General features: G+C 42.9%; 2 protein-coding genes across 2 annotated transcripts; one reads left to right on the forward strand and one right to left on the reverse strand.

Annotated features, from left to right (window-relative positions):
• Positions 1–2894: 2894 nt before the first annotated feature.
• On the reverse strand, positions 2895–6223 carry LOC139454842 (neurofilament medium polypeptide-like). The gene is made up of 2 exons (XM_071236462.1): positions 5770–6223; positions 2895–3013 (listed from the first exon to the last, which is right to left on the reverse strand). Exons 1-2 carry the CDS (start codon positions 6221–6223, stop codon positions 2895–2897), a joined length of 573 nt encoding a protein of 190 aa, XP_071092563.1.
• A 4-nt stretch (positions 6224–6227) lies between these two features.
• On the forward strand, positions 6228–6917 carry LOC139454843 (sporozoite surface protein 2-like; the record flags this gene model as incomplete). The annotated part of the gene is made up of 1 exon (XM_071236463.1): positions 6228–6917. A coding segment is annotated over one exon (690 nt), but the record flags the coding sequence as incomplete, so codon positions are not given.
• Between the last annotated feature and the right edge of the window lie 8747 nt (positions 6918–15664).

Here is a 15664-nt window from a genome sequence, read left to right on the forward strand (position 1 = left end):
CTCCCGCATTTTATCGGTATGGATGAGGGGCGGTCGGATAGCGTAGTGGTTAAAGCAATAGCTCGTCACGCCGAAGACCCGGTTTCGATGCCCGACATGGGTACATTGTGTGAAGCCCATTTCTGGTGTCACCTGCCGTGATATTGTTGGAATATTGCTAAAAGCGGCGTATAACCATATTCACTCATTCACTCACTCCTAAGGAGCTTTAAGTAACATCGTACCTCTTCATAAACCTGTAAGGAGCCCATCGTTCTCCCCTCCATATGTGCGTAGAACTGTAGACACATTTCGCTGGTGACGTCAAAACGTGGGGAGAGGAGTGAAGCAATATCTCACTCACTCGGTATGGATGTTAAAGCAACGGGTCGGTAATCGTTATTAACAGAAGGATTTGGAATTGTTGGAACATGGATAACATTAGATGTCCTTCAAAGTAAAGAAATAACATTAGCAACTACAGTAGTTTGAAATATTTGTTTGAAAATATGACAGAGTTGATCACGACGTTCCTTCAATACCAGACAGTATACATTATAAGGACCTGTAGCTACCGGATATTTATTTTAGAAAATGATTTTAACACATCACAGTGGATTCTTCTAGCGTTTCACAATCCGATAAAGCATTTCAGCCTGCCGTGCCAAAGCGAACGCAGAATATATTCAACTCATTGACAGAGTTCAAGGTATCTGCAACACTAATTTCTGCTCGTTTCTTTTCTGTCTCAATTATTGTTTTAACGCCGTCCCAAGCCAATCAAACAGGCAGCAAATTGTCTTTCTGTAATTTGGCTTTTTTTTTAAGTTTACGTTTTTCCGTGGCACGTGATATTTCTTTCGGAACAGATTTGACCTTCAACATGTCTCCAGCACAAAAAAAGCTCCTTTCCCATCATTTGATACTGATTTAAGTTCTTTTGGTGTGTTTTTTCAATAAGCAGTAACACTAAGCCTATTGTTCGGAAAGATATTTGATAGATGTTAAAGACACAATAGAGTTAATACAGAGGTATTTTGCAATCAGTGACAGCATCTATCAATTCGTCAAAATTCCTGCTAGAATTCTCGAACACGTCCCAGGCCATACAACTAAAGCAGCCTTACAATTAATCAAGGGTATGTGGTGTCTACGATTTCACCCATTTTAATATTGGATTGTCGGATTTTTACTTTTAGATAGACTGAAATTGACTGAATTGTGATCAGATGTTCCAAGTGCAGCCTTGGCGTAAGATTTAGAAGGTCAATCGTCCTATCGTCCCATGTCTGGCGTGTAACATGTTGACTGTAGGAATGTTTTCTTAAGACTGCAGTCCCAAAGAACAAATTTTGGTGCATTAACAGAAAGGTCATCAAGTTTATCCACGTGTTTATGAATGATAAATGTCTGTCCGAATTCTCTTGGAAGAGGGGGCACGGGTGGCCCAGTCGTCAAAGGCGCCGCGATTCGCTGTGCAGAGTTGCGTCCCTTGACCATGCCAGAAACCTATGATTGTGGGTTCGAATCCTGGTTCGACCCAATTATGTTTCTAGGTTTGTCAGCACTATACCCGTGCTCGTGGGTTTCACCGAAGTGGTAAAAGTCTGAGACCTGCATCACTTCGGGCTTTCCTCCCACATTAAGCTGACACGCCGTGATATAACTGGAATATTGTTAAAAGCGGTGTTAAACCCAACTCATTCACTCACTCTTGGAAGACAGAAGGGCCGTAATGAAACAGTAACTCCACATCTTCAGTGCACACCATGTCCCGCAATCTAACGTGCTTCATGTCGAGCAAAGTTCCGGCCGCTCCAGCCTTTGGTGTTTACATTTCCCAACTTTTGAGATACAATCCTGCATGCTCTTGCTACCAAGATTTCAAGGGGCGTCATACGACTCTTGACCAGAAAATGTTTGATCAAGCTTGCAACATTCAAGGCCTCAGTGAAGCTTTCAGTTTTTTTATGGTTGGCGTGTGGAGAACATTTCCAAATTTGACGCATCAGTGACATAAATGTTTGGTTGTTGTTTAACGCCGCACTCAGAAATATTCCAGCTATATGACGGCGGTCTGTAAATAATCGAGTCTGGACCAGACAATCCAGTGACTGACATCATGAGCATCGATCAACGCAATTGCGATCGATGACATGCATCAACCATGTCAGTGAGCCTGACCCGATCCCGGTAGTCGCTTCGTACGACAAGCACAGTCGTCTTTTACGACAAGCATGGGTTTGTGAAGACCTACTCTACCCCGGATCTTCAAAGGTAAGTGACAGAAATGACGTCCGATGCAATTCCCTATTTGGACGATCTGTCCCCGTGTTTTTTTAAGTGAACAATTGACTTGCCTTTGCATGCGTCTGTGACGGTGCCACTGGTGGGGCAGGATACGCTCACCTTTTCGCGAACTTCTCGTATCATTACTGTTGGATAGTGATTCATAAACACATGCTCATGATTTAGTCGGAATTGTGCAATCGACTCTGCTTTATGCAGAGATTTCTATTGGATGTGGAAAGGTTTTTGTCGCCTTATTTCCAATACCTCTGGTTGACATATAAACACTCACCGCCTCCGATACATTTTCCTATTATGTTGACGTCTCTATCATTACTGAACGGCGCTCCGAAACCATCAATTTCGAGTTCTAGAGTTCTCTATGTCAGCGTTTAACCAACCCTTAGTGAAACAAAATATGCAGCATTCTCGGAATTCATACATGAACTTTACACAGGCTTCTAGTTCGTTTAGTTGGCGCCACAGAGAACGCACATTTGCCATCAAAAAAATAGGTAATGGATTTCTGGTTTTGCATGATTTTATTCTTCCCCTCAGTCCCTCTCTCTTACCTCGTTCACGGCTCAAGCCTGTCCTTGCGTTCTTTGTACATTCAGAGGGTAATTCTACATGCAAGCCACTTCCATCAGACTGGAGAAGGTGTTCCCTTTCATAGCATATGGTGCGAAAGTGGCGGTGGTCGCCATGTTGTTTTCATGTATCAACTCTGACAACTCTGACAACTCTGACAACAAGGACATGTTGTGAAAACAACAAACATGACAAAGTCTTCACAGTCACAGTATTCCTTTTCCCCACTGTACATAACTCTACAGCTACAAGAATGACTTCGCAGCTTATTAAACAAGCATAACAAGCATAAAAACTTAACTTAAAGCTTTTTCAACCATGCATGTTGCCACAGCGCAGCGCCACCTTCTTATAATAAATGCTGAATCAAACATGTAAATCCAAGTGTCAAAACCTTTTTCCATATTCAGTAGAAACCTCTGCTTGAAGCAAAGTCGATCGTACGATTCCGACTATGGCTTGAGCATGTGTTTATGAATCACCATCAATAGTAATGATACCAGGTGGCAACGTCACAAAAACACGATGAACGAAAACGACGTAGCTAAGAAAGGATGTTTCGATTGTATACGAGTTCATATGGGATTGAGAAAACCCAAATACGAAAAATACTGGAACAATTTCACGCCATCATAGTAACTACACGTTATGATATGACGGAGTAACACGTGTACGCATGGATTCGAACTCTTCCATTCCTTTTCTGTTTTAAATGCTTTTGCTATTTCTTACTCGAGTACATATAGTATATCAAGTTGACACGTCGTGTTATATCTGAAATTTTAAGCAGGGTTGTACTTTTATTTCCGTGTTACAGAAGCATTTAGATTAACCCTTACAAGACGCATGGTTTCACATTTTACCACTAAACGTGGATAATATTCATGTTAGTTCAAAGCGCGACAGATTAAAGGAAGTATAACAATGAAAATAGTGATGAGACTAAGGCCATGTAAATTATGTGTTGACAGTGATACAGAGTCGGAACAGATATGTTTCCCCATTTCAGGACACATGTTTATCTTTGTGTGAAGACTTTATGAAATTAGACAGATGACAACCATTTTGCCATTTGTGGACTGTCTAAGATGTGACGAATCAACACAACTCGCTGGTATGAAGCAGAGGTACAAGCTTGACCGCAAGAAACTCAGGTTCGCGAATCCTGGTTCGCCCCGATTTTGTTTCTAGGTTTGTCAGCACCATACCTGTGCTCGTGGGATAGGTTTGTCAGCACCATACCTCTGCTCATGGGATAGGTTTGTCAGCACCATACCTGTGCTCGTGGGATAGGTTTGTCAGCACCATACCTGTGCTCGTGGGATAGGTTTGTCAGCACCATACCCGTGCTCGTGGGTTTCACTAAAGTGATAAACGTCTGAGACCTGCATAACTTCCCGCCTTCCTCCCCCATGACGCTGACACTGTTCAAAGTGGCGTTATAGCAAACACACTCACTCACTCACTGACTGATATATCGATATGTATTAGATTGTCCAGATATGTTCCAGCTGACATAAGTGTACTGCTGTTGGTTCTAAGGACGGTTTCCACTCTCAAGTCACAACTGAAGAAGAGCATGGACAATATAAACCCAAGATCAGGCCATCGATGTCATGTTATGTTCATATGAATATCACACGTGCAGAGTTAACTTCCGAAGGCGTGCTAGAACCATGGGTTTAAATCGAAGATTTGCCTCATTTATTTGGTCTGTCATCACCAGACACATTGTCTTGGCTTTCCTACCCACACTGTACATCACTTCAGGCTTTCATCCACATCAAGCACATAACACTGAAACAGTATTACAGTCGCCAGTTAGGCCGTAGATCTCCGCGGTGACTTACAAAATGTGTCTGAAATGTTCTGAGCTGATCTCGAAAGGATACATAGTTCGCCCATCACAGATTACATGTATTATGTACAGTACTAGGCATACTTATATGCCTCCTTTGATCCAAATGCACAACCGGGCAGTATATTCTCCTGGATCAAAAGGGACAAGGTATTCTATGTTGGTGACAATGAGGTCGCTACTGCGCTGCCAGCATTTTGATAAACATTTACATTATTAAAGTGTATTGACCCTTAACTGGGATGTACAGCGTCCCGTAAGTTCACAACAACGGCGAAGACTTCGCAAACGTGGGCTAAATCAATAAAAGTCTGAGAGTGTGAACCAATCTTCGAGCGTCCAATTAAAGACATAGAATATAATTTAAGGCCAATATTTGGACAGCCTACTTCGTTAAAAGATACACCTCATGAACACGTTCTGGGGGTGTAATGGTAAAGTTGGGAGTTCAGTAGTAGATTGCACACTTAAGGCAGATGGAGAGGTTATTTCGGTTGATTATATAGTCCTCCGTTGGTAGAACCGAGCGTAAAGGCGTGGATCGTTGCTCGTGATCTCCACCACCGGTTTGCGTGGCAAAGATAAGATTATTTACAGACAGCTGATCACCAGAACCATCTCAATGATAAACACTATCTAATCTTTAGTATCTCAATACTGTGGGCACATCCTCTGAATCCGAGTACCTTCCTACTGTGGGCACGCCACCTGATCGCTAGTATCTCCCTACTGTGGGCACACCTTCTGAATCCGAGACCCCCTGTACCTGCTTTCTGTGGAGACACCATCTAGTCCCCACTGCCTTCTTCAATAGGTCTTCAGCAACCCATACTTGCCGTAAAAGGCGACTATGCTTGTCGTGAGAGGCGACTAACGGGATCGGGTGGTCAGGCTCGCTGACTTGGTTGATACATGTCATCGACCCCAATTGTGTGGATCGATGTTCATGATATTAATCACTGGATTGTCTGGTTCAGACTCGATTATTTACAGACCGCCGTCATATAGCTGGAATATTGCTGAGTGCGGCGTTAATCAACAAACCAACCAACCAACTTTCTGTGGAGACACCATCTGATCCCCAGTACGTCCTTTCTGTGGGGACACCATCTGGTCCCCAGCACATCCTTTCTGTGGAGACATCATCTGATCCCTAGCACACTCTTTCTGTGGAGATATCATCTGGTCCCCACTACCTGTTTTATGCAGAGACATCATCTGGTCCCCAGTGCCTACTTTCTGTGGAGACATCATCTGGTCCCGAGCACATCCTTTCTGTGGAGACATCATCTGATCCCCAGAACATCCTTTCTGTGGAGACACCATCTGGTCCCCAGTACCTGCTTTCTGTGGAGACACCATCTGGTCCCCTGTACATCCTTTCTGTGGAGACACCCTCTGGTCCCCAGTACCTCCTTTCTGTGGAGACACCATCTGGTCCCCTGTACCTGCTTTCGGTGGAGACACCATCTGATCCCCAGAACATCCTTTCTTTTGAGACACCATCTGGTCCCTGTACCTGCTTTCGGTGGAGACACCATCTGATCCCCAGTACCTCCTTTCTGTGGAGACACCATCTGATCCCCAGTACGTCCTTTCTGTGGAGACACCATCTGGTCCCCTGAACCTGCTTTCGGTGGAGACACCATCTGATCCCCAGAACATCCTTTCTTTTGAGACACCATCTGATCCCCAGTACGTCCTTTCTGTGGAGACACCATCTGGTCCCCAGTACATCCTTTCTGTGGAGACACCATCTGATCCCCAGTACGTCCTTTCTGTGGAGACACCATCTGGTCCCCAGAACATCCTTTCTGTGGAGACACCATCTGGTCCCCTGTACCTGCTTTCGGTGGAGACACCATCTGATCCCCAGAACATCCTTTCTGTGGAGACACCATCTGATCCCCAGTACGTCCTTTCTGTGGAGACACCATCTGGTCCCCAGTACATCCTTTCTGTGGAGACACCATCTGGTCCCCTGTACCTGCTTTCGGTGGAGACACCATCTGATCCCCAGTACATCCTTTCTGTGGAGACACCATCTGGTCCCCAGAACATCCTTTCTGTGGAGACACCATCTAGTTCCCATTACCTTCTTTCTGTGGAGACACCATCTGGTCCCCTGTACCTGCTTTCGGTGGAGAGACGACCTGATCCCCAGCACTTTCTTTCTGTGGAGAGACGATCTGATCCCTAGCACTTCCTTTCTGTGGGGACATCCTCTTCACCAATCCCTAGCAATTAAAGACATAGAATATAATTTAAGGCCAATATTTGAACAGCCTACTTCATTGAAAGAAACACCTCATGAACACGTTCTCTAGGTGCAATGGTTAAGTTGGGAGTTCAGTAGTAGATTGCACACACTCCTCCGATTGGAAGAACCGTGCGTTAAGGCGTGGGTCGTTGCTCATAATCTACACCACCGGTTTACGTATGAACACTGTCTGATCTCTAGTATACCTCACTACTGTGGACACACCTTCTGAATCCGAGTACCTCACTACTGTGGACATACCATATAAAGTTACTACCATGACAACAATACATTTCACGGTGTGGAGCACATGGTGACAAAAGTCACAGCGTATTTCCCTTAACAGCCAGAGTTTAAACCCATGTCCCTGATTTCAGAGTAGTACCAATAACAGAATTGAAACCTTACAAACTTTGCAAAGAAGTATTCAGGATAACTTAAGTACCCTATTTATTAGAATCTTCTATTGATCAGCCCATGGGACTCGTTGAAAGTTGAGATGATGTGTGCTTCACCAATACAATCATCATTCAACACGTTCTTGCTGCCAAGTCTTGCTACGTTATTGCAACAATCTGCCTCAGTGAGTCGCTCCCTTGTCGCACTTCGGGCATTGATTCCGTTCCGTCTGTGGCCATTCTACGATCAGAGCACACTAAGATGTATTTAATCAGAGGTCTCGTGATGTGGTTGAGGATTGAAGAAAGATTACTATTAAAATTAACGAACGTAGATTCTAGGAACAACAGCCACACATTCGACCAGATAAATCCAGCGTCTGATATTCTGACGTGGATTTTAAACTATGCATAATACATGTATATATCATTGATCACTGGTTTGTCTGGTTCACACTCAAAAGCTTACATGTCGCTATCAACTGCCTCTGTGGTCTAATGGATAGAGCGTCTCCCCAGAGAGAGGAAGGTCGTGGTTCGATCCACGGGCACGTCATACCAAAAGACGGTAGCACATGGTACTTGTTGCTACCCTGCCTGGCGCTCGGCATAAAGGGGCTAAAAGAAAGGCTCGAAGTGATCAAGGCCTTAGACATTTACGAATTTAGAAGGAAAAACACAATAACGGGTATTGTGCTGACACTTCAATAAACATAATCAGGGCGAACCGAGATTCGATCCCACTATCACAGATTTTTGGTAAGGGACGCACTTCTGCACAGTGAATTGCTGTCACCTCCGCTGTCATAGGCCACACCGAGGACCCATTGTGACACTATATAATCGCCTGGACCGTCTTCAGGGGGCAACACAGCACCAGCATTGGCGCAACCAGCAGTGGAGAAGAGTCCTCTTCTCAGACGGGAGCCGTTACTGTATCTCAGATGTAGCAGATGGGAGAGAGAGAGAGAGAGCGAGAGAGAGAGAGAGAGAGAGAGAGAGAGAGTAAGTCTGCCCACGTCATGGGGAACGTTATTCGGATGCTTGTGTTGTTGAGAGAGACTCGTGGGGTGGTCCGAGCATCATGGGATGGGGAAGAATTGGTCTTGCACAGAGGGTCGGCCCTGTGGTCTTCCAGAACATCGGTCCAGGGAGAGGCAATGGTGTTACAGCAGCTCGGTACATTGATCAAGTATTGAGACCACACGCCATACCTCATTTGGAACGTCGCCGGAACCACGAGTTTCAGCATGATAACTCCCGTGCCCACACTGCGAGAGCAACAAGAGACTTCCTCCAGCAGAATGACATCAGAACCATGCAGTGGCCTGCCCTCAGTCCCGATTTAAATCCCATTGAGCACCTGTGGGACGAGATTCAAAGACGGCTGAATGACGTCCGACCAAGGCCGACAACTGCAGCTGAACTGCGTCAGGCGTTTCTCAGAGTGTGGGCTCAAGTGCCTATGGCCTTCATCAACCGCCTCATCCATTCCATGTATCGACGTTGCACGGCAGTCATCAATGCACATGGCGGACACACGAGATACAGACTTGTGATGCCATTTTATCAGAGACTTGTGTTGTTTCACTTAAAGAACATCTGACACTTTCATTTCAACCTTGATGATCAGTTTTGCCAAGTTTCATCTTTTTAATATGTCTCAAAGTATGTCTACAGTGTTTGAACAAATACGGTTTCTCATATATCTATCAGTGGTGACGTTTCTTTTGCGGTTCAGTGTATTTAGATCTATGCATAAAGATTCAGAGTGACAAAACACTCTCCACAAGACTGTATGACAAGAGGGATGATTTCAACTTTCCAATTGTCAACATTCTCTTCATTTCGAGCAATATTCCAGCAGCACCAGCCTTTGGTGTTTACATTTCATAACTTTTGAGATACAATCGAGCATGCTCTTTCTACCAAGATTTCAAAGAGCGTCAAATGACTCTTGCTCAGAAGTTGTTTGATCAAGGTTACAACATTCAAGGCCTCAGTAAAGCTTTGAAAATGTTTTATGGTAGACATGTGGGGGACATTTCCAAATTTTAAATGATGTCCGATGCAATTCCCTATTTAACTTGTACCATATGTTTTCGTGTGGGTTTTGTCAGGTAAAGAATTTACTTTCCTGTGCATGTGTTTGTGACGGTGCCACCGGTTGGGCTTGATACGCTCCCCTTTTCGCGAACAACTGATACTATTTGATAGTGATTCATAAACACATGCTCATGATATAGTCGGAATCGTAGAATCGACCCTGCTTCATGCAGAGATTTCTAGTGGATATGGATATTGGCTACGTCACACTGTAAGGTGAGAAGAGGTGAAATGTGTTTTAAGGTCGCGATTAAGATTACTACACTAATATAGCTACGTACATCCACGCGTGTGTGACTGCTTGTACTTTTAATGTCAGCTTTAGTAGTGCAAGCTCTCTCAGATTCCATGCACCAGTTTAACACCGATACCCTCCTCAGTCACGCTACACTGACCTATCCTTGTTTTATCCCCTTAATGCAGAGCCACAGGTAGATAAATCTAAAATGACAATGCAAGAGAATAAAGGGCAAAATAGGTGTGAAAACTACATAAATGGACCACTGAAAATCAGAAAAACATCTTTTAACTTACTTTGGTTTGACGCCACCAGGGGAGACGTAACCACCACACCAGTGAGGCCATTTATAGACGGGAAAGAATGATTCCTTACTATCAATTCTCCACGCACGGCATGTTACTGCCGATGCCAGCTGTGGTTTCAACTAGCGCTGAAATATTGTGGATGAAAGATGCTATGGAATTAGGTCTCAAAGAGTGTATTTTTCGTCATAGCCGAGAACGGGGCGGTCGGGTAGCCTAGTGGTTAAAGCGTTCGTTCGTCACGCCGAAGACACGGGTTTGATTCCCGACATGGGTACAATGTGTGAAACCCATGTCTGGTACCGCCGCTGTGATATTGCTTGAATATTGCTAAAAGCTCACTCACTCATTCACTCATAGCCGAGAACAATGACAAATGTGCTTCCTGCATTAGATATTACAACGCCAACGTCAGACAATAACCAGTCTCTAGTTTCCGACGAAACAGATTCCATTGGTCATGAAAGGCAAAGCGGCAAAGCAGTGACAATTACTTGAAAGGATCACTGAAAATCAGTGATGACACCAGGTGTTCGCGAAAAACGTATGCATGTCCTGCCCTACCGGTAGCACCCGCCACGCACAAAATTTGCATAAACAAGCATGTGTTTGTTGCCTGATGCTACACAGCAGTACTCCAGCAATGCGACGGTGGCATATAAAACAACCCAGACACTCAAGTGATACCACCCTAACACTTCCCATGTTTCTCAATAGTCTATTGATCACTGTTGCTCCTAGACTGCATTGCATTAGTGCCTATTGGCTAGATTGATCTCTTTATTCAGTTTATCTGTTTAGCAGTGACACGAGGATGAAAACACAGACACTGCAATTTTAAGCTTGGAAAATTTTAAATATTCTAAAGCTGATTTTTTCATATTATAACGATTTGAAAAAAGTAAATTCCATTGTGTCACTCCATTTTTTAATATATATATATATATATATATATATATATATATATATATATATATATATATATATATATATACAACGTCTATATAAATAAGTGAGTGAGTGAATTGGGTTTAACGCCGCTTTTAAGAGTATTCCAGTTATATCGCGGCGTGTCAGCTTAATGTGGGAGGAAAGCCCGAAGTCATGACGTTTACCACTTCGGTGAAACCCACGAGCATGGGTATGGTGCTGACAAACCTAGAAACCTAGAAGGCGAATCGGGATTCGAACCCACAATCATAGGTTTCTGGCGAGCGCAAGGGACGCAATTCTGCACAGCAAATCGCGGCGCCTTAGACGACTGGTGCCCCCCAATATAAATAATATAACCAATCATCCGCCGAAACAGATTCCATTGAATGCAAGGCAAAGTAGAGGTGAAAATGAAATGAATGGATCACTGAAAATCAGTGATGACACCAGGTGTTCACGAAAAGGTTACGTATGTCCTTACCTACGGGTAACACCCGACACACACACAATTAGCAAACAAAATTTAGAATTGGTTTGTTTGTTGAAGCTAAAACCACTGCCAATGTTTGAGGTCTTGGAGTCTCGAAAAGAAGATTATTTTCACAACACGCTTCCATACTAATTGACACAAAGGAAGTGTTGGTTTCAAATCTTACTGACACTATAGATTAATACACACTTTCAGCTACCTGACAATTACAAGCAAACTTCAACTTCAACTTCGAATTTGCTCTTTAAAGATAGAAAGGTCCATGAACATTGAATGATGGTAATAATATGATTGGTTAAGCTGAATGATCCTATTGGTCAAATATATTAGCTTTGTTGTCTTTCGCGATGAATATCTTATCATTTAGAACCTTTAATTTAACACCATCATACCTCACGTTTTACAAATATCGACACATTCCATCTATCCACATTCATTTCAGCTGAATGAAACGAGGGCATCGTCTTTGTAAAGGCAACTTGTGTACAAAGTCCTTAATTTGATTTTGTTTTATGTTAAGCAATGAACTTACAACACGACAAACCTGTTTATTGCAAAGATCATGATGTCTTCGTTGCATGTACAATGTCATTAGTTATGGGGCTATCTCTGTGTCACTTATCCAAAGAAACAGGGTTCAATCTTCGGCTGATTGTTGGGTATTGATTGTAGTACTTTTGATATCCTCATTGAGGCATGAGTGTTTTTGATGCAATCAGCCTGGCATTGGAGATCCTCCTCCACACGACACAGAAAGGCCAACGTTAGGAGGTCGATGGATATGAAGAATGATGCATTCCTGCAGGATCAAAGGAATTTATCACAGCTCTGTGTGTCTATTATGGATAATCCATATTGCTATCAAAATGGATTTCTGGGATGCTACGGTCGGATAAAGGGACGCGTTGTCCAAACGGAACTGTCCATTATAATGACGTGTGGTTTTCTTTGTCTTATGGACCAATTAGGATGTAAAATGTTCTTTTGAGTAGATCAAGCCGTTGAGCATACGACGAGAATATTTATGTGTATGTATGCAGTTTTCTGAGAGGAGCAAAGCATAGATCAAGGAAATGCCAGGAATGCCACTGACCACTTGAGTGTCTGGTTCACCCTCAATTGTTTATATGTCGCTATCGACCGCCATCGTGTTCTAGTGGATAGAGCTTTTGCGCGGGCGCGTCCTACAAAAAGACGTAAAAGGATTATACTTTATACCCAACCTGGCGCTCGGCATTACGGGGATGAAAGAAGGACAAGTCGGCTCGGACAGTATACTGTCTCTGAATTGGGTATATATGTTAAAAGCCGTCATAGAGCTGGAATATTGTTGAGTGCTGCGTTAAACAACAAACACCACCTCGACTATTCATGTTTAACGTCTGCAAGGTATCTCAGTGGGCTAGCACTATACAATAGACATTAGTCCAGAATAGAACATACACACACACACACACACACACACACACACACACACACACACACACACACACACACACACACACACACACTCACACACACACTTGTCTAGTGGATACAGCTTCTGTCCCAAGCGTCTGCAAACAAAAGACACTGAGGATGTTATTTGTTGTTACCCTGCCAGGCGCACGTCTTTAAATGGATAACAAACAGACATGTCGGTTTGGGGTCAGAAAAACGTGTCTGGGTGGGGTATCCATGTTACACCTCGACATGGTATCTCAGTGGGTTAGCACCATAAAACTGGCATATGCCCTGACTAGCACACACACACACACACACACACACACACACACACACACACACACACACACACACACACACACACACACACACACACATACACACAAACACACACACACACACAAACACACACACAAACACACACACACAAACACACATCAATAAATTTAGTAATTCATAAATACTTCTCATCACTATTTTACCATTATGCATGTATACGGTTTCCTATCAGGAGAAAAACATACACCAAAGAAATACCACGATGGCACCACCTATAGATACAGATAGGAACCATAATAGGGTCTACCGGAAGAGCAGAATGTGTGTGGTTCGATCCCAGGTGGCGTCATTAACAGATGGTAGATATTGTTACCCTGCGTGACGCTCGGTAGTACGTCGATAAAACAAGACCTCGTCAGCTCAGAGTCAGTATACTGTGTCTGAGTTGGGTATCCATGTTTGACTGGTACGGTAACTCAACAGGTTTGCACAATAAGGCCATAATAAATACCGACTAGTCCATGCAGCCATACACACATGTTGGTGGGTTGGTTTGTTGTTTAACGCCGCACACAGCAATATTCCAGCTATATGACGGCGGTCTGTAAATAATCGAGTCTGACAATCTAGTGATTAATATCATGAGCATCGATCCACGCAATTGGGATCGATGATAAGCATCAACCAAGTCAGCGAGTCTGACCACCCGATGCCGTTAGTCGCCTCTTATGACAAGCATAGTCGCCTTTTAGGCAAGCATTGGTTGCTGAAGACTTAGTCTACCCAAGATCTTCACGGGTCACACACACATGTACATGCACGTCGTTATATAACTGAATAATATAATTGAATGCGCCGTTAAACCCCATTTCATCTCACCCACATACAGTTAGGGATACATCAGGCATCTCTGAATATTTTAATCCTTGAGGTTTGCTACATTCCACCAATGGTGACATTAGCATGACTGCTCGCTCTACCCGATATTTGATTATCGTGTGATGGAAAGCTGTGTCACATGAAACTGTGTACCACGTATTTTCATGTTTTGATACATTTTCAAAAACAATTATATCTATGTTGTACATTATATCTGCTTCATCAAAATTAAATCAATATCAAGTTGCAACAGCCGTTCTTATTAATAACGACATCAAGTATCAAATATTATCAAAACCGTCTCAACGTTTCATAAGTGAATGTCAGTATAAAACATACATACAAATTTGCAAAGAAACATGACATGCTCACATTTCATTTCATAATTCCAACTAAATCATCTTCTATACATCACATTGAATGATATTCGTCTACTTTATCATTCAATGTGTGTCTTAGATATATGAATATTTTCTTGAATTTTTTTTATGAACTGTCTAACAAAACAATTATACATATGTCATTTGGATTTGGCCAATAAATTACAAACGTTAACTTATCAAAACCTTACTAGGTGAAAACGGTCTCAAAACGCTGCAAGCTTAAGGTTCAAGACACAGTCATGATACCCGTGTCAAATACATCACCACATTGAAACCATTTCGTGTTTGTTTCATTTTATGACCCCTGAAGATCCGGGGTAGAATAGGTCTATGATTGCCGTAAAAGGTGACTATGCTTGTCGCAAGAGGCGTCTAACGGGATCGGGTGGTCAGGCTCGCTGACATGGTTGATGCATGTCATCGATAACAATTGCGTGGATCGATGCTCATGATATTTATCACTGGATTGTCTGGTCCAGACTCGTTTATTTACAGACCGTCTTCATATAGCTGGAATATTGCTAAGTGCGGCGTTAAACAACAAACCAACCAAATTGTTCATTTTAGCCATCATCAAATATGGGTGTTAACTTTCTGTTACCCGGCAGTTAATGTACCACAGTGTCGTGGGCGTGTTGGTCCTGAAGCCTCCACGACACTGAATTACCCCAATGGTTCATGCGTAGCCATCAAAACAGGAATTTCAAGCACACTGCTTCAATATTTAATATTCTGACGTATCCTTATACTGTCAGGATTCTTGTTTTGTGAAAATCACTTCACATGCGATTTTTATCCATCACAACCCAATGTGATCAAATACATATATGCATTAACCCCAACATTATTTCTGTGATATGAGATCCTCACTCAGAATAATTTTTCCGAGAAAGTTAGGAAATTCGTGACGTCTACTAACTATTTGTACTTTCAAATTAAACATCCAACAAATCAATTCCTTTCAAGACCCAATAACATACACGCAAATGGTCAGATGAAAATGGATGCGAATCTAACATCTCGGAGTTCGGCATGAGTAAAAAAATTAAAAAGTCGTTGGTAGGTGAAGTATCGACAGCACGTGTCACGTTGGAGTGACTCGAGCTGATGCGAACTGAGACTGCAAAGCCAACCAATTTCCGCTCACAGACAGCTCTCCCGGCTTTCTGGTAATGAAAAATTTGTTCGACTGTCTGTCCTGATGCTGCATTTTGATTACTTAAAATTTCGACT

This window comes from Haliotis cracherodii, unplaced genomic scaffold (assembly GCF_022045235.1).
Source record: "Haliotis cracherodii isolate W230 unplaced genomic scaffold, xgHalCrac1.p SCAF_11, whole genome shotgun sequence".
In the NCBI taxonomy this organism is placed as follows: domain Eukaryota; kingdom Metazoa; phylum Mollusca; class Gastropoda; order Lepetellida; family Haliotidae; genus Haliotis; species Haliotis cracherodii.